The sequence below is a fragment of the Crocuta crocuta genome, unplaced genomic scaffold (genome assembly GCF_008692635.1).
Source record: "Crocuta crocuta isolate KB4526 unplaced genomic scaffold, BGI_CrCroc_1.0 scaffold666, whole genome shotgun sequence".
NCBI lineage: Eukaryota > Metazoa > Chordata > Mammalia > Carnivora > Hyaenidae > Crocuta > Crocuta crocuta.
Window position 1 is genome coordinate 166,336 of NW_027528879.1, and position 24,415 is coordinate 190,750.

Sequence of the window (24,415 nt, forward strand, 5' to 3'; positions counted from 1 at the left end):
AAATGGGCAGAAGATAGGAACAGACACGTCTCCANAAGGAACTTAATGGAGGACTATGGGGGAGATGAAGGGGGGCAATAGTCGGGGAGAGGGAGAGAGGCAAACCATGAGAGACTCTTGAATGCTGAGAACAAACTGGGGACTGATGGGTGTCGGGGGGATAGGGGAGATGGGTATGGAGGATGGCACTTTTGGGGATGAGCACTGGCTGTTATATGGAAACCAATTTGACAATAAACTATTTGTAAAAAAAAATTAAAAAAAAGAATTGGCTTTTTCAGGGATTGATGACCTCAATATAAATAATAGTTTTCCTAAAGAAAACGTACTCAATTATTTAAGAAATTCACCATTCACTGATAGTCTATGGAAATGAGACATTATACATTAACAATTGCAAACCCTCATAATTCCAGTCTCAAATATCTTCTCATGGAATTGTCAGACAAATGGTATGAACTTACTGCATTCACTGGCTGGATGCTTCACAATTCTCTTTATACTTAATTTATTTAATATTAATTTAAATCATTTTGATAGCATATAAGTTTGATATAATCAAGGATCCCAAATTAAAAGATTTGCATTAGTCAATGTATCCATACTCCTTTGCCATACAGTCTATATATTTCTCAGGTATACAATGGAAGGCAATAACACAATTTCATTTTCCACTGCCAACATCTTTGACAATATTATGTCATAAGTTCTATTTTTAATGATTAACTCTGATGGGGAGAATGTGATGGGCAAATATCCACGTTCAAGCACTACCTAGGTCACAAGCCTAGAGAGTCACAAGCCTGAGTGTGGATGTAAATATGAAAGTCACAGTGGTTTCTGTGAGAAGAGCATGCTTTGTCTATTCTTACAAGTAACATGATATCCATTTTTTGATTAATTGGGTACAAATTTTTTTTCAAAATTGAGGGTCACCTCAGATAAGCCAGTTACTCAAGCAGAAGAGAAAAAACTTCAGATAAATTATTGCATATTTTTTCCCTACATACATCAGTTAGAAAAGCTGGCACTGAGAAGACAGGTAGTGAATGAGCCCAGAGAAGAAGAAAGGAGGCCTCTTTCACAAAGAAAAGTTGAATCAATTCTTCAAGTGGCAATGTACATAGAGAAGAGAAGATGGGAATCATCTTCCCAGAGTAGATGGGAAGTGGCCCGAAACTTAGACTTTTGTCGTGGGAAATAAGACCACTTGGTCAGAGTGTAAGAAATAAGGTCTTTGTCATGTATAGAACTTAATTGCATGCATATATTTATTCTCTAACATTCTGTGTTCTCTAGAATTCTGTATTTTCTAGCATTCATCTCTGCCTTTGCTATAAAATCTGCTTTCTCATCTCATTTCACCTTTAAAGTGTATTTTCACAGATTTTTTGCTTTTGGAATCTTTGGAAACTACAGTTCATTAGTTTTTTCCTTCTGTTACTTGAAATAATTTTACTCCTTAAATTAAAGAAAATAAACTATGGCTTGGCATAGTTTTTAATTTTTTCATTAATTTTTAAATATTTTTTCTTCTTTTCTGGGAATCCTAGTCATAATATTGTATAAAAGATGTTTGTTTATACTTTTCAGTTGCCCTTTATTTAACCAAAGGGAGTATTTTGGGGCGACTGACTTAAAATAGTATTTGTAAAACATTCGTTTAGATTTTCTTTGAACCGTCTTTCTCATTGCCTCATTCTGTTCTTCTGTTGGAGTGCAAACCTTTAAGTTTCAGTCTTTGCTTTTGTCTCCTAGGGAATTAGATGAGACAGCAAGAGTCTTGGGAAGTTTTTAGCATCTCTCTTACTCCATTTTATTTAAAGTTCTGAAGAAGTTCTGCTTACTTGTAATATACACTTAACCAAGGGATTTTATATATTTTTTTTTACCCCATTTCATGATAGGAATACAGCCCTTTGAGTGTGAAGTGTAGATTGGTCTTGTGAAAACTAACTCAATTCATCTCATTGCCCAAGCTTTTTCTGACATTCATTCTGATGGAGGTAAAGGAAACAAAGAAATGCAAACTTATTTATTCTATACCTAAATTGAAACATCCATTTTATTATGATTTGGCTCAAAATCTGGAGAATAAGGTCTACTTGGCCTCAATGGAAAGAAAATGTACCTGGTTACCATTGCCCACTCTATCACATATTACCTCTGTTACCTTTGAATAGTTAACTTCTGTAAGTCTCAGTTTTAGCATGAAAAATTTGGATTCTCCTCAAACATGAATATAAAATATCTCCATAAATTTTTGGAATAAAATTAATTTCCTCTTACTAAATCTTCTTGTACCACGATTTGGAGATGCTTTCAAACTAGGAAGTAATGATAGAAATATTTACAATATTTTTCTTATAGAAACATGTAGGATTTATTTTTTATTTTTAATTAATGTATTTAAATTCAAATTAGCATGCAGTGTAGTATTGGTTTCAGGAGTAGAACCCAGTGACTCATGGTTTACATATGATACTCAGTGGTCATCCCAACAAGAGTCCTTCTTAATGCCTGTGTCCCATTTAACCCATCCCCCTACCCAACTCCCCTCCAGCAACCCTCAATTTGTTCTCTGTCTTTAAGAGTCTCTTATGGTTTGCCTCCCTCTCTGTTTTTATCTTATTTTTCCTTTACTTCCCGTATGTTCATCTGTTTTATTTCTTAAATTCCACATATGAATGAAATCATATGATATTTTTCTTTCTGTGCCTTACTTGTTTCACTTAGCATAATACACTCTAGTTCCATCCACATTGTTGCAAATGGCAAGATTTCATTCTTTCTCATTGCCGTTTGCAATAAGTAGTATTGCCAAGTAATATTCCATTGTATGTATATACTATATGTTAATCCATTCATCAGCTGATGGACATTTGGACTCCCTCCATAATTTGGCTATTGTTGATAGTGCCACTATAAACACTGGGGTGCATGTGCCCTTTGAATCAACTTTTTTGTATCCTTTGGATAAATACTTAGTAGTGTAATTGCTCAGTCATAGGAAAATTCTATTTTTAATTTTTTGAGGGACCTCGATACTGTTTTTCAGAGTGGCTGCATCAGTATGTGTTCCTGGCAACAGTGCAAAAGTGTTCCCCTTTCTCCTCATCCTTGCCAACATCTGTTTCCCGAGTTGTTCATTTTAGTCATTCTTATATGTGTGAGGTGGTATCCCATTGTGGTTTTGATTTGTATTTCCCTGATGATGAGTGATATTGATGTTTTCCATGTGTTGGTTGGCCATCTGGATGTCTTCTTTGGGAAAGTGTCTGCCCATGTCTTTTGCCCATTTCTTCACCAGATTATTTGTTTCTTGAGTATTGAGTTTGATAAGTTCTTTATAGATTTTGGGCTTTTTATCTAATATGTCATTGCAAACATCTCCTCCCATTCTGTAGGATGCCTTTTAATTTTGTTTGGTTGTTTCCTTTGCTGTGCAGAAACTTTTTATCTTGATGAGGTCCCCATAGTTTCCTTACTTCCTGAGACATGTCTACTAAGAAGTTGCTGCAGACAAAGTCATAGTGGTCGCAGCCTCTTTTCTCCTATAGGATTATTATGGGTTTCTCTCTCACATTTAAGACTTTCATCCACTTTGAATCAATTTTTGTGAATGGTGTAAGAAAGTTGTCTGGTTTCATTCTTCTGCAGAGACGTGTAGAATTTATTAACTATCATGTACTTATTATGCACCAAATGTGTCCAAGAAATTCTAAACACGTTATCTTCAGAATGAAGAAAATGGATAAAAAGGTCAAAATAATAGAGAATCTTATCCCAGTTAAGTGTGAGGAAGCTCAATCCTTTTGGGTAATAATACCCTTAGGAAACCTTGGTGAATCTGCTTTTTCTTGATGCTATAAATGATTGGGTTAAGTACTGGTGGAACTAAGAGGTAAATATTGGCTATGTTAACGTGGAATAAAGGGGGAGGAGTGTTTTGCAAAGCGATGCACTAAGGATAGCCCGATCATGGGCACATATAGAATGAATACAGCACAAATGTGGGAAGCACATGTATTGAGGGCTTTAAGCTGCCTTCCCTGGGATACAATCTCTAGCAAAGAATGGAGGATGAAAGCATAAGATAACAAGATTCCTAGAGAATCTACACTCCAATAAAATGCAACAACAAACAAGCCATATAAAATGTTGAGTAAGATGTCATCACAGGCCAACTGGATGACATCTTGATACAAGCAGAAAGAGTGGGAGAGAACATGGGAGTGACAGAAAGAAAATGTGAGAATACAAACAAGAATAACAGGGAGGACAACAGAACATCTGATTATAATGAAGACCCCAATATAGATAGCGGGCTGTGGAGTGAGCTTGCTGGAATACCTCAAAGGATCACAAATGACAACATAGTGGTCAAAAGCCATGGCTAGAAGCACAGCTGACTACATCAGAGGAAAAAGTATGAATAAAATACATCTGGACTACACAAGCATTAATCTCAATCTCCCTACTATCAAACCAGGAGGTTTTTTAATACTGTGGGCAGGGTAGAGATAGACATGCCCATGTCAGTGAGGGACAGCATGGCCAGGAAGTAGTACATGGGCTTGTGAAGACTCTTGTCTATGTAGATGATGTGAAGGATTGCACTGTTGCCCACTATTCCTATCAGGTAGCACACACAAAAGAGGATCGAAAGATGATTAGCATTCTCGTAGCCAGGAATCCCAGTNTTTTTAATTAATGTATTTAAATTCAAATTAGCATGCAGTGTAGTATTGGTTTCAGGAGTAGAACCCAGTGACTCATGGTTTACATATGATACTCAGTGGTCATCCCAACAAGAGTCCTTCTCTTTTTTTTTTTTTTTTTTTTTTTTTTTTTTTTTTTTTTTTNGTAGTATTGGTTTCAGGAGTAGAACCCAGTGACTCATGGTTTACATATGATACTCAGTGGTCATCCCAACAAGAGTCCTTCTTAATGCCTGTGTCCCATTTAACCCATCCCCCTACCCAACTCCCCTCCAGCAACCCTCAATTTGTTCTCTGTCTTTAAGAGTCTCTTATGGTTTGCCTCCCTCTCTGTTTTTATCTTATTTTTCCTTTACTTCCCGTATGTTCATCTGTTTTATTTCTTAAATTCCACATATGAATGAAATCATATGATATTTTTCTTTCTGTGCCTTACTTGTTTCACTTAGCATAATACACTCTAGTTCCATCCACATTGTTGCAAATGGCAAGATTTCATTCTTTCTCATTGCCGTTTGCAATAAGTAGTATTGCCAAGTAATATTCCATTGTATGTATATACTATATGTTAATCCATTCATCAGCTGATGGACATTTGGACTCCCTCCATAATTTGGCTATTGTTGATAGTGCCACTATAAACACTGGGGTGCATGTGCCCTTTGAATCAACTTTTTTGTATCCTTTGGATAAATACTTAGTAGTGTAATTGCTCAGTCATAGGAAAATTCTATTTTTAATTTTTTGAGGGACCTCGATACTGTTTTTCAGAGTGGCTGCATCAGTATGTGTTCCTGGCAACAGTGCAAAAGTGTTCCCCTTTCTCCTCATCCTTGCCAACATCTGTTTCCCGAGTTGTTCATTTTAGTCATTCTTATATGTGTGAGGTGGTATCCCATTGTGGTTTTGATTTGTATTTCCCTGATGATGAGTGATATTGATGTTTTCCATGTGTTGGTTGGCCATCTGGATGTCTTCTTTGGGAAAGTGTCTGCCCATGTCTTTTGCCCATTTCTTCACCAGATTATTTGTTTCTTGAGTATTGAGTTTGATAAGTTCTTTATAGATTTTGGGCTTTTTATCTAATATGTCATTGCAAACATCTCCTCCCATTCTGTAGGATGCCTTTTAATTTTGTTTGGTTGTTTCCTTTGCTGTGCAGAAACTTTTTATCTTGATGAGGTCCCCATAGTTTCCTTACTTCCTGAGACATGTCTACTAAGAAGTTGCTGCAGACAAAGTCATAGTGGTCGCAGCCTCTTTTCTCCTATAGGATTATTATGGGTTTCTCTCTCACATTTAAGACTTTCATCCACTTTGAATCAATTTTTGTGAATGGTGTAAGAAAGTTGTCTGGTTTCATTCTTCTGCAGAGACGTGTAGAATTTATTAACTATCATGTACTTATTATGCACCAAATGTGTCCAAGAAATTCTAAACACGTTATCTTCAGAATGAAGAAAATGGATAAAAAGGTCAAAATAATAGAGAATCTTATCCCAGTTAAGTGTGAGGAAGCTCAATCCTTTTGGGTAATAATACCCTTAGGAAACCTTGGTGAATCTGCTTTTTCTTGATGCTATAAATGATTGGGTTAAGTACTGGTGGAACTAAGAGGTAAATATTGGCTATGTTAACGTGGAATAAAGGGGGAGGAGTGTTTTGCAAAGCGATGCACTAAGGATAGCCCGATCATGGGCACATATAGAATGAATACAGCACAAATGTGGGAAGCACATGTATTGAGGGCTTTAAGCTGCCTTCCCTGGGATACAATCTCTAGCAAAGAATGGAGGATGAAAGCATAAGATAACAAGATTCCTAGAGAATCTACACTCCAATAAAATGCAACAACAAACAAGCCATATAAAATGTTGAGTAAGATGTCATCACAGGCCAACTGGATGACATCTTGATACAAGCAGAAAGAGTGGGAGAGAACATGGGAGTGACAGAAAGAAAATGTGAGAATACAAACAAGAATAACAGGGAGGACAACAGAACATCTGATTATAATGAAGACCCCAATATAGATAGCGGGCTGTGGAGTGAGCTTGCTGGAATACCTCAAAGGATCACAAATGACAACATAGTGGTCAAAAGCCATGGCTAGAAGCACAGCTGACTACATCAGAGGAAAAAGTATGAATAAAATACATCTGGACTACACAAGCATTAATCTCAATCTCCCTACTATCAAACCAGGAGGTTTTTTAATACTGTGGGCAGGGTAGAGATAGACATGCCCATGTCAGTGAGGGACAGCATGGCCAGGAAGTAGTACATGGGCTTGTGAAGACTCTTGTCTATGTAGATGATGTGAAGGATTGCACTGTTGCCCACTATTCCTATCAGGTAGCACACACAAAAGAGGATCGAAAGATGATTAGCATTCTCGTAGCCAGGAATCCCAGTGAGGTAGAATGAAACAGACCGTTCCATACTGGAGTTAGAGGCTGTCATGAGTCTGTCCCAAGTAGTCATTTTCCTACCATAAAAATGTGGACTCCTAGAAGGAAGAAAAACATATAGTATGGAGAAGACAATAACTCATGTTTCTACATTAGTTTTTTTCTTTACTCTTATTGTTTTGTAGACACATTATCTATATGGTTTTAAAAATGATTTTGAAAAATTACCCAAAGTCACCACCCTCTTTTAATTTATTACTTTTTAGTCCTTTAAATGGTTTATGATAATTATGACTTTTACTGTCAATTTTTTATTCTACTAGTTCTGGATTTTGAGTCATTCACAGGATACTCTTCTCTCTTCTAAATTTATAATGTATTGTCCTATCTTTTCTACTAATATTTTGATAGGCTGGTTTGTTTTTATTTACTTTAAAAAAAATTTTTTAATGTTTTTATTTATTTCTAGGAGAGAGAGAGAGACAGCATGAGCAGGGGAGGGTCAGAGAGAGAGGGAGTCACAGACTGAAACAGGCTCCAGGCTCTGAGCTGGCAGTCAGCACAGAGCCCGACGCGGGGCTCGAACCCACGAACCGCGAGATCATGGCCTAAGCGAAAGTCGGACGCTTAACCGACTAAGCCACACAGGCGCCCCATGTTTTTATTTACTTTTATATTCATCGTTTATTTACCATTTATTTTTGTGTATGTTATTAAGTAAGGATATTTTCCAAGATCCTGATCTCTCCATGTCAAGGATTAGTTTTCCTGAGACAAGGACACTTTATAGAAACAGTTTAGAAGGAACATTGGAAGGGGTACCTGGGTGGCTCAGTCCATTAAACATCAGACTTTGGCTCAAGTTCTGTTCTCACAGTTGGTGAGTTCAAGCCCTGTGTTGTGCTCTGTGCTGAAAGCTCAGATTCTGTGTCTTCCCTCCCTCTCTCTGCCCCTCCTCTCCTTGTGCCCTCTCTCTCTGTCTCAAAAACAAATAAACAAACATTAAAAAAAAAAAGAAGGAATGTTGGAAAAAGTTTAGGTAATAGATGCATAAAAAATCCATTTTCCAATGGAAAATAACTTACAAGACTAATCAAATCATATCATAGGATATAATGGATACTTGAAAAACTAATCAAATCATATCATAGTATATAATGGTTACTTGAAAAACATTGCACATGTAGTGAGTGTGGTTTCCAATTTGAGAGGGAAATAAATGAGCCCTGAAACTCGTTTAAGTGGGAACCAGAAGCCCACAAACATCCAGGAATAAATAGCACGTACCTCACTTATTCAATATGGGTATTTGGAGTTTGGTTTCCATTTCACATTCCCTACCCAAGGTTCATTTATATGAACTTATACTGCAATCAGGAAGGGTTTTACTTAAGTGAATCATTATCATTTTATCATTGATTTGTGAGCTGCATCAGCCTTGTTGATCCTGAAACCTCTCTTCTGGTGTCACTGAAACTCAGCTGTTTTTCTAATCCTCCCATCTGTAGAAATGGCCTTGGGCCATCTCTGACAGATAAAAGAAAAATATCAGCAATCACAGCCTCATCATCCCTATGGTATTAGAATGAAGATAGTACCCCCCAGACTGTGATCCAGTGGGCCATTAAAATTGCAAAAATCTGGTGCCATCTCTTAATTTTCTTGTTTTTGCTTCTTTGCTCATTCAGTTTTAGTGTATTTCAGTTACAAAGTGACTAAACTGTATCTTACAATATTTTACAGATAATTAAATTAAACAATGTATGAAAATGCTTCCCTCTTTCAATTTGAATTTGTACATTTTAATTATCATATTTGTACTGGAAACTAGCTCCAATGACATCAAAAGAGAGGCGTATTAGGGATAGGCAGACTGAGGCTTAGAGACTTATACGGTTTGGGTAAAAGCACACAGATACAATAATAGCTTTAATAAATATCAGTTTCAAAGATCTGCTCATGTAGATGGCAATTTCCCAGAATAGTGGTTGGATCACCTGTCTGGTTCCTGCAGCCTTGTGAGTAGCTTGGCCAACATTCAAGCTCCAGCCCACCATGATGAGCAGTCCCTAATGCCAAAACAATGTTAAAACAAATTCAGTTCCTTCAGACACTTCACCAGTTCAGTATTTTACTAATGTATACTTTTTCTGCCTTGCCTTCTTTCTGTCACAACAACCACACAACATCTTATGCTTGTTACTAAATCCTTGGTCATTTAATCACCTGTACATTATTCCTCATAATGCAATGATTCTTTCATAAGAGAAATTTGGCTATGAATGGAAATCTCTACATAGTTAAAGAAAAAAATCAGTTATCATTATCTGATTCCTTAAGTTTATGAGTTATTACGTTCATGGCTTATAATCATATCCAAATATCTCAGAGTATTTTTAGACTCTTTAAAATTATTTATATATTAATTAACACATATGAACCACTAAATATTTATATAAGGTAAACAGAGGCCATGTTATAAATGAGTAGCCTGGGTTCAGAAATGTTACCAAGCAAACAAAAGAATAGTTAGAAATAGAATCTATGCCCCTACTTCTAAAGCTTCTGTAACTTCTACTGAAACATGTTAACCCTATTTCAGGAAGTAGCCCTGATTCTATACTATGATGACCCTTGGTCACACACTAGGAATTAGAGTGATGTATATAATTCATCAATGGTCCTTCCTACTCAGACTGCAGAGCATGTTTATCAGGCTTCCCTGTGTAATTCCCTTGTTCTCTCCTGCAAATGCCTCCAAATTTTACCTGGGCATGTGTTGTTTTCTCACTTTTCTTTATAATTTTACCAAAAAGATAGTTCTAGAACAAAACTGAGGGAGGCAGATCCTGAAAGGAAAAGGTTTTGCAGGGCAGAGAAGGGAGTGAAGTGGGAAGAACTCAAAATCTCCAACAAGAGTAAGGATGTATGAAACAGCTTACTGAAATATCTCTGCTTGTATGTCTAAAAGACACATCAAAGATCACATGGCCAAGAAAGAAATCCTGATGATTCCCTTAATATTTCCTCTTTAGTAAATGTAACTCATGCTGCATAGCTGATCAAATATAAAAACTAGGCATTGTCCTTGATTATTATAACCTTTTACTTCCACCCAACCCCTTAACATGTCCTCTTCTTCCCGTGTCTAAAGTATCCAACTAATTCACATCTGATTTTTATCATTGTCATGATTTCTTTTCTAAATTATTATATTAGTCATTTAAGTCATCTAATTCTTTCCTGTTTTGTGTGTCATTCCCTCAAATCTTTCTTAGAGCAGTAAATTCTTAAAGACATCGGTAAGGTAAATCATTCCTGTGTTTACAATGTGTCAACTGCTGCCTACTGATCTCAGGATGAAAGGAAAGCCATTGCCATTACTGAAAAGATCCTTCTTTCTAGTGTATGGGGAAAGGAAGATAGATTTATACATGTGGTTTTTGCCCCTACTCCCTTTCCTCTTTACCTTTATGCTCAAAACCCCCAGAGTGCCACTCAGAGAGCACTCAAAACATATTATTGTTATTATTGTTCACCACACTACAGACATTCTTTCTCTCTTTCTTTGTATAATAATCCAAGTCTCCTCATAATTCTCTTCAAATATTCCTTGTCCACTTATCTCAAATACTTAAGCATATCTCACCTCATGGTACTATACCACATTCTATATTTTTGTCCTACAAAATTTGCTTTTTTCACCTCACCCAAATCCTTATGTCTAACCTTCCACAATCTCTTTTCTTTAACTCATATTTTCCTTCCCCCTTTCCATTGACAAATTGGTCATTGTTTTTCTTCCAAGCTTAGCCCTCCTCCCCATAACAGACTTACTCAAGTCTATAGCCACTTCTGTTTCCCCATCACTTAATTAACTTTCACTGCTTTGCTTTCTTACTCATGGAGTTCTCAATTTCCCAAGGGGCAAAGGAGTTACTGATTTATATATCTGAGACAAAAGAAGCTTTTAGTTTTTCCTGGTTATGGAGGGTTCCTGGGAGCCTGAGGGAAAATAGCCACTAATGCCACATAAGGAGTTGGGGTATAAGGATGGGTATAAGGGATGAATGTCCCTCAGGATGAGAGAGTGGGGATTTCCACAGGAACAGAGAATGCCTAAGAGAGACTCAGGTGGATAAATTCAAGGAGATTCTGACTGTATTTCTGATAGCTGGCTGAACTTAGATACACAGAGGGGTGGTTGAGTTCCAACTGTAAAGCCTTTAGTAGAACAAAGAGTCTGTGGATACTAAGATTGTACAACCATCTCTGTCTTACAAGCAACAGCATCTCTACTCTGTTATATTTTGGGACTAGATAGAAACTCCATTGAAACTGAATTTATACATGGGCATCTATGCTTAATTCAGTCCATCAGAGGAAGGCTGATGGAGTAATGGGTAGGAGAGTAGATGCGTCAGTCCCCTATTCTGAGCAAACTTTAGAAAATCTTTGGTATTTGAATAAGGGTTCATGCTGCTTAAAACAATATTAAATTCATTATGTCATTTTACATTTAAAAAATGCTGTGACGTGCTCATCTTTTAAGTTGCCTCCCCCAAAACTTAACTAATAGTGTATTAACTACTGACTTAACAATACGTAACTATATGACTCCTAAGTTTAAAATGATAATGTAAAGATTGCAAATTTGTGATTATACCTGGGTTCAAATTCCAGAGCAATGAATTCATACTAGGATAGTTTTTAGGCAAATGAACTGATCATTCTTAGTTGTTTTCTTAACTGTGTCATTAGGATTATGTATTAATAAAATTCCTTTAGAATTAAATGGGATATGAGAAATAGTCTGTAGGTTCTTCAAAAATTAAAAGAAGAATTACAATATGATCTAGTAATTTCACTATTGGGAATTTAATCAAAGAATATGAAAAACACTAATTCAAAAAGATATATGCACCAATATATATATGTTATATACATATATATAATGGAATATTATTCAGCTATAAAAAGGAATGATATATTGACATTTGCAACAACATGCATGGATTTAGAGATCATAATGCTAAGTGAAATAATATAGTTAGAAAAGAAAAGTAACATATGATTTCACTCATATGTGGAGTTTAAGAAACAAAACAAATGAACAGAGGAATAAAAAGGATATAGAGAGGCAAACCAAGAAACAGAGTCTTAACTGTAGAGAACAAATTGGTGTTACCAGGGGAAGGCGGGTGGAGTTGGTAAAAATAGGTGAAAGGAATTAAGATTATATTTATCATGATGAGCACTGACTAATGCATAAAATTTTTGAGTAACTATATTGTTACTCTGAAACTATCATAACATGTTAACTATACTGGAATTAAATTAAAATAAAAAATAAAAAATAAAAAAAATATCAAACTCTCTAATACAACTATATTATACAACTATAATACAACTAACATAGCCCTCATATATGCTCAATATATGTTTGTTTGTTTGTTTATTATTGTAAAGAGATAGATAGAATATGTGAGATTTAGCCAGAAAGCATTATAGTCCATTTATCTTATTCTTCCTGGAAAGAAGATGTGAAGTTTCTTTCCTCTTTTCCCTTTTCTCTCCATCTTATAGTTAAATACATAGCAAAATGTGGACAGAATTCAATTTTGTTGGAGACTGATCCCTGGTTATGTCTGAAAGATTTAATATTATAATCAGGAAACTGTTAATGCACTACAGTACTTGGGGATTAGTGTGACCTCTAATAAACTAAAGACAATTCACTGGTTGTCCTAAATTTATATTGAAATTATTGGACAGAGAAAAAACCACTCCCTTGCTTTCTTTTTCCTTCTCTTTTTTTTTCTCATTTATTGGAATGACAGCAAATACATAGGAGGACATGGCCTCTGCTAAGGAGCAATGTGCACTATAACAAAGGAGAAAGACATACAAAAATATAAAATATAAAATGGCAAGAGATAAAAGACAAGTGCATATGCAATATGAACATGAGGACAGATGTCGATGGTGGTTCAAAGTTCCTAGAAATATATTCTCACAGGAGCGTGACATGTGAGTAGAATCCAATTCTAACCAAGTTTTGAAGGTTTGTATGTGTGAAGAAATATCACAATGAACAGGACACAGATTTTTCACCTTCATCAGCCGAGTAGATGACCAGTTCTCTATGCAGAGAGATATAGAAAAGGTATTATAAGAGGATAGAAAAATTTCTTAATGTTTTACAAGACATGGGAGGACACATCTTCTTTGTAATTTCTTGGTTTATATTTTTTCTGATGAATACAATTATGACTGCATTATTTATTCACCTCCCTTAAGCTACACAGTAACACAGGTATACCAAGAGTACATTGGCATTGTCGAAAAAAAAAGTCAAACCACAGATATACATCTAAATTATACCTTCTTCATACTTTTTCCCATCCATCTTCCATTTTAGACTTCTGATTTGGCTATGGATTCTTTTAAATTGTTTTCTGTGTTTATATAATTCTCACTACAAATGTGCATATATTATACAGTTGACCTTTGGACAACACGGGCGTCAACACGGGCTTGAATGGTATAAGTCCATGTATACATGGATTTTTAAAATAAATACAGTACAGTATTATATATGTATTTTCTCTTTCTAATGACTGTCTTAACACTTATTTTTTGGGAGTTCCTGGGTGGCTCAGTTAGATAAGTAGCCAACTCTTGATTTCAGCTCAGATCAGGATCTCACAGTTCATGAGATTAATCCCCATGTCGGGCTCTGTGCTGACAGTGGGGAGCTTGCTTGGGATTCTCTCTCTCTCTCTCTCTCTCTCTCTCTCTGCCCCTCCCTTGATTGTGCATGCTCTCTCCTATCTCAAAATAAATAAACTTTATTTAAAAACCACAAAAAACATTTTATTTTCTCTAGCTTCCTTTATTGTAAGAATACAGCATATAATAAATATATGATACATGTGTTAATCAGTTGTTAATCAATTTATGTTATCAATAGGGCTAACAGTAAGCTACTAGCAGTTAAGTTTTTGAAGCCCCAAAAATAATAGCCAAATTTTTGACAGCACAAGACTCAGAACCCCTAACCTCCATGCTGTTCAAGGATCAACTATATATCCAGCTGTTTAAATGTTTAAAAGAGAATATCCATCCCTAGGACCTTAAAGTCCAAATGACCACAGTAAGCAGAAATTTTGGAATTGAAACTTCAACAGACTAAGTGGAAACACACGTGTCATCCCTGTAACTCAATATAGATGGCCAGTCTGTTGTAGGTATTCCAATCTCTTCTTCAATGGACAGTGATTTAAGGATTATTTTTCTTGATCACAGGACTCCATAGTCTTCAAGTGTCTATAATAGTGGTGAGGCAGGCAGGATAGGGAAGCGCTGGATATTTGCAAGAGTAACAAAAAACTGGGAACTGAGTCTGACACCTGACAGTCTGTGACGATTAGGCACACCTGTGATAGCGCTGTGATTTCTCAAGACATCAAGTAGCCTTAACTGCAGCACACATGTGCAGAAAAAGCCAGTTCTCCCATAAATGACTGAGAATGACGCCTCACTGGGAATGCCAGAATACTCCCAATAGATCTTGAGTGTACATGGAGTAGTCGCAAGAGCAAAATTTGAAGGCACGTAGGACCTACTATAGAGCATGTGTAATACTATCTAGAGTTCCCAGAAATCCCCTCCTGTTCCAGAGCCCCACGAGAATATTTAGTCCCCAAATGATAGCCACCCATAAGCATCAGAGCCCAACATCCACCTGGCATCACTTGGATATTCTGAGTTCTTCCGCACTTTCTCTTTGGGAGTGTGTACTTTTGCTCTGCAATAAAGCTTCTGCTTTTACTTTATTCTAACTCGTCTTTGAATTCTTTCTCCAGCGAAGTCAAGAATCTGGCATTGGCTGGTGGCTGAGGTGTCAGGTGCCGAGAACTCCCCCAACCTCCCGTATCAGTGGGTAGAGTAAAAGACTTGGAGCCTAGCCTGCTTCATATTCTGTTTCCCCCTCTCTCTGCCCCTCCCCTGCTCACACTATGTCTCTCTCTGAAAAATAAACATTAAAATTAAAAATATATATATATAAAAGAAAGCATGTGGGGGTGGGGGAAGGCTGTTTGTTTTAGGACCAGTATCACTTTCAAAATGTTGTTCTATGATCTTAAGAAATGGGACAAGTATCGGAGCGCATGGGTGGCTCAGTCAGTTAAGCCTCCGACTTTGGCTCAGGTCGTGATCTCTCCGCTAGTGGGTTTGAGCCCCGGGTAGGGCTCAGGGCTCTGTGCTGACAGCTAGCTCAGAGCCTGGAGCCTGTTTCGGAGTCTGTCTCTCTTTCTGACCCTCCCCTGCTCATGCAATCTGTCTCTCTCTCTCTCAGAAATAAATAAAACATTTAAAAAATTTTAAAAAGAAAGAAACCAGACAAGTATAGTCAGCCAATCACAGTATGGGGTGGGGGGAGGGGTGAGCCAATCCAGAAGTGTGTAGAGCAGAGGAAAGGTTTTGAGGGGAAGTTTGGATGAATTTCACTGCTTAGAGAGGGAGCTGCTGCTGTGCTGAAAGCGAGAAGCCTGCTTGGTATTCTCTCTCTCCCTCTCTCTCTGCCTCTCGCACTTGAGCACACGTGTGTATGTGTGTATGTGTGTGTGTGTGTGTGTGTGTGCGCGCGCGCGCGCTAGTGTGGACGCTTTCTCTCAAAATAAATATAAACTTAAAAAAAAGAGAGAGAGAAAGAGAGAGAGGGAGCTGAATGGAAAGAAAGCCATGAAGTTGTTTGACAAACTGGATATGTAGAGGGAAGTGAAGGAAGCTCACAGTACGGGTTACAACCACATTGTTGCAGTTCTTGCCTACTGTGGTCCAGAGTAAATACAAACTGTGTCCCAAGCGGAGAGTCAGGAGCCATGCAAGGAACTGTTGGTGTCCTGACACACTGGCATCAGGCTCACTTTGTCATCGCACTGAATGAACTTCACGTTGTTGCCAATGAACCTCCTTCTGTTCATTCCATAGCAAGCAGCACGTCTTCACAAATTCTGGCTTTTCAGACTCAAAGCCCCACCGTGTAACTTGGCATGTCCCTAAACTATTAGGACTAAATCTTAAGAAGGAAGGAAGGAAGGGAAGGGAAGAAAAGAAAAAAAAAAAGATGGAGGGAAAGGAAGAAAAGAAAAAGCTGGAGGGAATTTATTCTCTAGTGAAAATCTTCTATCACATCATGTCTTACTCCATTTATTGTCTTATAACTGCACTATTTCTTACTAAGTAATCTAGTCCTAAGATGCATGCACATTCTTCAGCTTCCAAGTGGTATCACTATCTTCCCAATGGAAAAATTTTGGATTTTCATACATTTAAGCCTGGATATTGGTACTCAGATATTTTCCCTCGATTAGCACCCACCCAATGGTCATATTGCAAGTTCCGTATAGATACATATACATGAATGAAAATATCTGTGGAAATGTATAGTAAAATTTGGCAAAGCTTCTCTGTTGATAAATAAGGAGCTATTCACAGAGATCAGCTCAGTGCCTTACAACAATGGGACAAAATACTCTTGCACTTGTCTGTCCCTAAAGATATCTTTTATGTATTTGTTCAGGTTTAGCCCTTGCTGAGGCAGAATAATTCAGAAATAATATATAGTGCTCTGTCATAGGACAAAAATAACTTCTGCCTAAACATTTATAGGCATTGTAATTTCTCCATAGCCTAAAGTTCCCTGCATTTTGGCTTATGTAAATCATCAGATGTCTTAAAATGTATGTTTTTATTTATTTATTTTATAGGAAAATCCATGAAGAGTGATTTAAATTAATATTAAGGAAATTAAAGAATAAGGAGAAGTGTGAGGCATTGAGTGTCAGTGAAGGCAGTAAGTTCAGACCATTTGGTAATTTCATAAGACATTCGAAGGTGGAACTGTGAAGGTTTTTGTAATGTTAAAGTATAAAGAGTCTCATTTCCACAGACTATCAGTGGATGGTGAATTTCTTTGAGTACATTTAAGAAAACTATTACTTATATTAAGGTCATCAATTCCTGAGAAAGCCAATTTTTAACAGAAAGCATTAAATACAGCAGTACCTAGTAATTAATGAGTTATGACAAATGTGCAATAGACAAATCTGAGTTGAGTGTACATATGATAAAATTGTTAGCAGTTATAATTAGACCAGTATTGGCAAGATTAAAGCCAGAGTTGGAAAAATTAACTGCAGATCACATTCTTTAAAGTAGTTCCTATACTAAACAGGGCTAACATCACAATTGGAACTCACACCCCAAGTTAGAGATTTCTGATCATTCATTAGTGCACATGCCAGCATGCTATATTGCTTAATCACCAACAGACATGCAGAAGACAATAGTGTTGACAAACATAGAGAGAGTTTAAAGAGATAAGTAACAGCTTCTGATTTTAGTCTTATCAACATATTAATCTGTTTCATCAGAAGGAATCTAGGGCACAGTAAAGAAAATACCACACTAGTCAATCAGATCTGAGTGATTACATTGGTTTTATGGCTTATTATGTGGTTTTGAACATAGATTTTATTTTTATAGCAGTTTTAGATTCACAGCAAAATCAAGTGGAAGGAACAGAGATTTCCCATGTACCCATCGTTGTATGATTTTGAGGGAGGCAGATCATAACTGAATCTCATTTTTATCCAGTGTATAATAACAGAATGGAAGTAGATCACTTCCAGCTCGTAGGGTATAGACTCTGTCTCTCCCTAGTTTACATCCTTAATAAGTCCCTCTCACTGGCTGCACCATATCCCCAAATTGTTACCACGCCATCGTATCCTGGATATAAATTAGTATCTGATCTAATCTGATCTGATCTGATCTCATTTCATCTCATGTTGTGATATCTCATTTGTTCTAGACATTGAGGCAGCAGTATTTGAGACTCTCAATAGCCTTCTTGCCCCTGTATTCCCAACCTCTCAATCCTGCTGCAGCTGGGGTGGTGGAGAAAAGCAAACCAAAAATGGTGGCACTGACAGGGTTACACACACTGTCCTGCATTTATCCTGGGACTTCCTACCTCAAAGGACTGGAGGAAACTTATGAACTGATCCTTCTTCCTCTGAGAATTAGAATGGTCTCTGACGACAAGCAAACTATTCCACCAAGTACATGAGTGAGTCCTGGGGAAAATAAAAGTGAGAGGTAAGAGGAAACTACAGAGTAGCACTTGAGAGACAGAAGAGAGGAGGGTGGACACTCAGAGTATGGGAAGGAGGATCAGGACACTGTTGAAGAAGAGAGACATTCTCAGTTCCTCAGAGGATATAATTTTCACTAAAATACCTTCATTGTTCATGCTCATTCTTATAGCATTCAAGCAAGACTCAGACTTTTCAGGCTGGACTTGCCCAGGATGCCTAGGCCTTTATGGTAGGTGGTCTCTGGGTCCATGAGTGGGATGTGATGCTTATACTGGGTGAAGGATTATTTTCTAGTGTCATGGGATAGGTATTCCAGAATGCTATTGGGGCTGTACCAGATAACCTTCAAGAATGTCCCTTCCAATCTCAAGTGTCAGTGATTTTTAATATGACATTAATTATGACTCAGAGGTCTAGGCATGCCTGGATGGCTCAGTTGGTATGCATCCAACTCTTAATTTTGATTCAGGTTAATTTTCTTCTCATGGTTCCTCGGATCAAGCCCTAGTCTGGCTATATGCTTATAGCACAGAGCCTGTTTGGATTTTCTCTCGTTTCTCTCTCTTCTGCTACCCTGCTTACACTTTCTCTCTCTTAAAAAATTAAACAAACACTTAAAAGAAGAAAAAGAATTCATCAGAGTCTAAACCCCAAATTGTAGTTCTTTCTGGATTTTGAGTTTATAACTCCTTAAATCCATCTTCCTCCTCTGGGAAATGGTAGAAAACATCACAATACAATGTGAATCAATTTGAAATTATAGGGTCAGAAACAATAGGAATTGGACAAATATTGAACCAAGGCCACCATATAATGAGCTGTGGAGAAACAGGCAGAGTGGACATGAGTGAATATATGGAATGTAGTGAATTAATGCTGTGGCAACTTCAGGACAGTAACATGGATGCTCAGCTTGCAGACTCCCTGTAGTGCCAAAAACCTCATTCCTTTTCTTGGAGAGCTTTCCATTTCATCCTGGTTGTTGTCTTTTTTATTTTTTTTCCTCCAAAACTGACAATGTTTATAATGAAAACTATAGAAGTAACAGCATCATAATTACCCAAGGAAATTGGAGGTAGAGAAAAAGATTATGAAGCCATTCATGTTATGGATCTCCCAAATTTTCACTGGATAAAACAGAGATGAAACTGGTACTATTCACGTCCCATTCCTCAGCCTACCTCGGTCACTTTTGTGAGGTGCCCACTTCTGGTGTTTCCTTTGTGGAAGGATCCTCCAGAGTCTCCTCATATCTTCCTACCTCTTGTGACCCTTCAAAGAAATACTGTTGTTGTCATATATTGTCTTCATCATTATTACCATTATTTTATGGTCACTATGTATAAAAGCTCTAAGTTCAGTGTTTTGTCCACAGTATCTCCTTTAACCTTAAAGAAATCTTGTCAAGAGTTTTTTTTATCTTCAGTCTACAGATAAGGCTACTTTGGTGCAGAGGGAAATAAGTCTTTATTCAACTTCAAAAGTGAGCAAGAATAGGAGCCACAATATTACTGAGGTGGATATGCTTGTGGAAGTAGATAAAGAGTCTGAGCAAGGGGGATAGTGAATAGTAGTCTCCTAAAACCTCAGGAGAAAGTCATGGAGAATGTAAACTTGCTTCAGACTGGCCTCCAGATCAGGTATCTTCCAGTTTTCAATTACCTCTTCTTGGCTTTGGGAGAGAGTATTTAATTTTTTTTAACATTTGTTCATTTTTGAGAGGCTGAAACAGAGCACGAGTGGTGGAGGGGCAGAGAGCGAGACAGACACAGAATCCAAAGCAGGCTCCAGAGTCCAAGCTGTTAGCACAGAGTCCGATGCAGGGCTTGAACCTATGAACCATGAGTTCATGACCTGAGACGAAGTTGGTCACTTAACAGACTGAGCCACTCAGGCGACCCTGGGAGAGGTATTTAAAATATCAGAGGAATGGTCTGAACTGACTAAGCAGTGGGGTAAAAAAAGGAAGCTTGGATTATGGATGAGATTTTTCCACATAATTAACAAAAAGAAGGAATAATGGAAAATCTAGGGAGTTAAGACGATGAATGCAAGTGTAGAAAGGAAGGTGAGAGAGACAAGCCCAAGGCAAGAGAAGTGGAGGTTGGTGGTGGTAATAAGCAAGGCAGATCTGAAACATCATAGAAAGAAGGTTGTGAATCTTTAAAATCAGAGTCAGGGACAGTTACACTTTGCTTAGATTATATATTTTATTACAATAGGAACATTACATTTAAAGTTACATAGTTCGTTATTATAATTTTTTAAATTTAAAACTGTTTAAATTAAGTCTATTTTAACCTATGTTTAGTTCCTGGGATTGCTAGTCTCAGACCAGGTCTGTGGCCTCAATTATATGTGGTTTAACTGCGGATCTTAATTTAGTAAGACCTGATCATGGTAATAAGTACTGCTGACCCATACTTGACTGAATTCTGTAAAGACACCGTTCATGGTGTTGTAGTATTATTGAGAAAGCACTGAAGCTTAGGCATAAAAAGGCATTGTGTGTAAATCATAGCAGGAGTTATTAAAAAACATTAATATTAGCATCAATAGCCTTGCCAAGAAATTTCTAGAGGAAAATTAAAAATGAAAGATGTCATCCTGAACAGGTTATGTGTGTGCTGCTCTAGGTAGTGTCTTTAGAAGAAGATTGTCCGTATTTTGAGAGAATACCAATGAGCCTCCATCTGAGAGGCAGGAGGGAAAGAATTGTTATAAAGTATATATTTTACTTAAATAACAATACTCAGCAATGAAATGAAGGAAGCAAAAGAGTGGGGATGAATTTAAGAGTGCTTACAGGAAAGTATTGAAGTTTAATGCTTTCGTTTTGTTTTCCTGATTCAGATGCCGGGCTTATCACTGCCCTCCCCACTGGAGAGTGATCCTGAAATTGGACTGTAGTTAAAAGTGAGCTCTATGGCAACCTTAAACTCCAGTAATACCTTGTCCTCCACATTCTATCTCTCAGGTATCCCTGGCTATGAGGAATTTCACCACTGGATATCCATTCCATTCTGTCTCCTCTACCTTGTTGGGATCATGGGTAACTGCACCATCCTGCATATTGTTCGGACAGACCCCAGGCTCCATCAGCCCATGTACTACTTTCTAGCCATGCTTTCCTTCAGTGACATGGGCATGTCCATGCCCACAATGATATCACTCTTCAGGGTACTGTGGTCCATTTCCAGGGAAATCCAGTTCAACATCTGCGTGGTCCAAATGTTTTTCATTCACACTTTCTCCTTCACAGAATCGTCTGTGCTCTTGGCCATGGCCTTTGACCGCTACGTGGCTATCTGCCACCCTCTACGGTATGCTACCATTCTCACCCCAAGACTTATCATGAAAATTGGAATTGCAGCCCTGCTTAGGAGTGCCTGTGCCATGACTCCACTTCTGGCCCGGCTGGCCTTCTTTCCTTTCTGCCACTCCCACGTCCTTTCTCATTCATATTGTCTGCACCAGGATATGATCCGCCTTGCCTGTGCTGACACCATGTTTAATGTTATATATGGGTTGCTTTTGGTCATTGTGCTGTGGGGAATGGACTCTCTGGGTATTTTTGTGTCTTATGTGTACATCCTTCACTCTATATTAAAAATTGCATCCCGTGAGGGGCGGCTTAAGGCTCTCAACACCTGTGCATCCCACATCTGTGTTGTACTCATCCTATATGTGCCTATGATGGGGCTATCTATTGTTCATCGTTTTGCCAAACATTCCTCCCCACTGATCCATATCTTCATGGCTCACATCTACTTACTGGTTCCACCTGTGCTCAACCCAATCATCTATAGTGTGAAGACCAAACAGATTCGCCAAGGAGTCCTCCACCTACTTCGCCCCACAAAAATCAGTTCTACTATATCTTAAGGCATGATCTTAAACTATGATGGCATCATTCTAAATGATGTACACATATACTGATTTGTCTGCAGGAGGTATGTTGGCATCACAGTTGTGAACAAAAGAGAAAGATCAGAAATAGAGTCCACAGAGTATCATGAGAAATTCTTAAAGGAGAGAGTTGTTGTCCCTTGGGACTATACAGCTTACTTAACATGTGGTTCATAAACTACCTTTAAATATCAATATGGTGGTGTTGAGTGTTTTAGAAATCACTTATTCCCTTCCATTTCTAATCTCAACCTTTCATGGGAACTTATCCATTAAGTTTTCTTTAAATATTAAACCCAGGGGCACCTGTGTGGCTCAGTCAGTTAAGCTTCTGACTGTTAATTTTGGCTCAGGTCATGATCTGCAGTTCATGAGATCGAGCCACATGTGCTCTACGCTGATAACATGGAACCTTCTCTCGATTCTCAATCTCTCTCTCTCTGCTCCTCCTCTTCTCTCTCTCTCACTTTTTCTCAGAAATATATACATACCTGCATACATACATACATACATACATACAACTCATGTTTCTTTGCCTCTTGATACTCTGTAGCTGTTTAGAAATCTTATGTTGCCTTTCTTGTTATAACAATGTGTTTGTATATCTGCATTCTTTCTTTCTTCAAGGTGGAAAAAATTTTATCTTGATATAAAAGCCTATTAAGGTTCAAAGAAGAACTTATCAAATCTTATGGTGCATCAGCATCATATTTTAAAGTTTATATACATGTTCTGCCCTACTAAGGAAATTTAGTTTGCTCAGAAATAGAAAGGACCAATCTGTATATTTTTCCTTTCTTGATTTTTAGAAATATTATTAATTTTATAAAAATTTTGGACTCAGTAATTTTTGAAATACTCCAAATACTGTGATGTGAAGTCAGTGATTATAATCCATTGGGTAAAGTTTATCTTAATAATAATTTATGACATCTATTTGTTTAAATGTAAAAAAGTATTATCTTTGGTATCCCTGGCTATGAAGTATTTTACTTATGTAACAATATAACTCACTGGGATGCAGCTACCTATGAATTTGTGGTAGCAGGAAGCAGTTACAGATTAAGGTCTCTTAATTTTATCTTGAACTCTTCTCAGTACTCAAAACTATCCTTCCTTATAATTCTGAAATTAGCTAGCACATGGCTCTGCATACGGTTGTACAGAAAACGTGCAAATGTAATTGAATTTTCTAGTTTATATGGCAATACTTGTACAAAGGCAAAAAATAAACAAAAGGTACAAATAAGACTTTAAAAAATGTGTTATAGTTCCCAGTATCTGTGTCTTAATAATACTCTATTTTTACATACCTTGTTCTACCTAGTATAGCAAGTGTGTTTGAAGAGTTTGTTACTTGTAAAAATGAATATATGTTTGGTATAAAAGTGATACCAAATCACTATTGAATGTAAATGATAAAATAAATGAATCAATCACTGAATAAATAATGACTACTTGGGATATTAAAGAAAATAGAGGAAAACATTTTATTATATGACCCCATGTCATATAATAAAAGCGATCTTACTAGCTTAAATTAGGATTTCATATTTCAGTCACATTGAGCACATTCAAAATTTATTTCTGCTACCTGGTTTTAACTCAACTATGTCCGTTCCCTTCTTTTATCGTATTTCTTGATTCTAATTTCCAACAGTCACTGTCCTTTTAGCATATCTGCTTTGAATAAGGGATGTCAACCAAAAATAAAACTATACAAACATCAAAATTAGATAGTATTTGGTGCAATAAATAAACAAAATTGATAGGAAAAAATGAAAATGTTGAGAATGAATATTACCATCAGCTACACATTGTATAAGTAACATTTAACTTATTGATAATCATCTTTAAAATTAGAACTTCAAATTCAAAAGATATTTTTAACCTGTGGACGTTGTACATAACTTTCCTAGTGTTTGTGCTCTAAAAAATGAAGATGTATTAGTTTTTATTTGCTTATGGAAATATGTTTTAACTATTGCATCCTAGATTTTGCATTTTACATACCAATGAGACTATTTTAAATGAACACCTGCATAGATAATCTAACTTTAAACTTACAGATTATTATTTACTATGCTCACTTCTTAACTTTATTATTAGTATTACACTATATTCATAAAATATATTTTACCATAAACATTTAGAAAGCACATACATTCAAAATTGAAATATTTCCTCTCAATAAAATACAGTTGGT

At 36.9% G+C, this 24,415-nt stretch overlaps 1 protein-coding gene and 2 pseudogenes across 1 annotated transcript; 1 reads left to right on the plus strand and 2 right to left on the minus strand.

Moving 5' to 3' along the window:
• Positions 1-3,790: 3,790 nt before the first annotated feature.
• Positions 3,791-5,934, minus strand: LOC144225554 (olfactory receptor 51L1-like; annotated as a pseudogene).
• Positions 5,935-6,224: 290 nt separating this feature from the next.
• LOC144225555 (olfactory receptor 51L1-like) lies at positions 6,225-7,184 on the minus strand (annotated as a pseudogene).
• A 14,041-nt stretch (positions 7,185-21,225) lies between these two features.
• LOC144225556 (olfactory receptor 51L1-like) lies at positions 21,226-22,185 on the plus strand. Its single transcript, XM_077756779.1, has one exon. The coding sequence runs from the start codon at positions 21,226-21,228 to the stop codon at positions 22,183-22,185; it is 960 nt and encodes a 319-aa protein (XP_077612905.1).
• Positions 22,186-24,415: the final 2,230 nt, after the last annotated feature.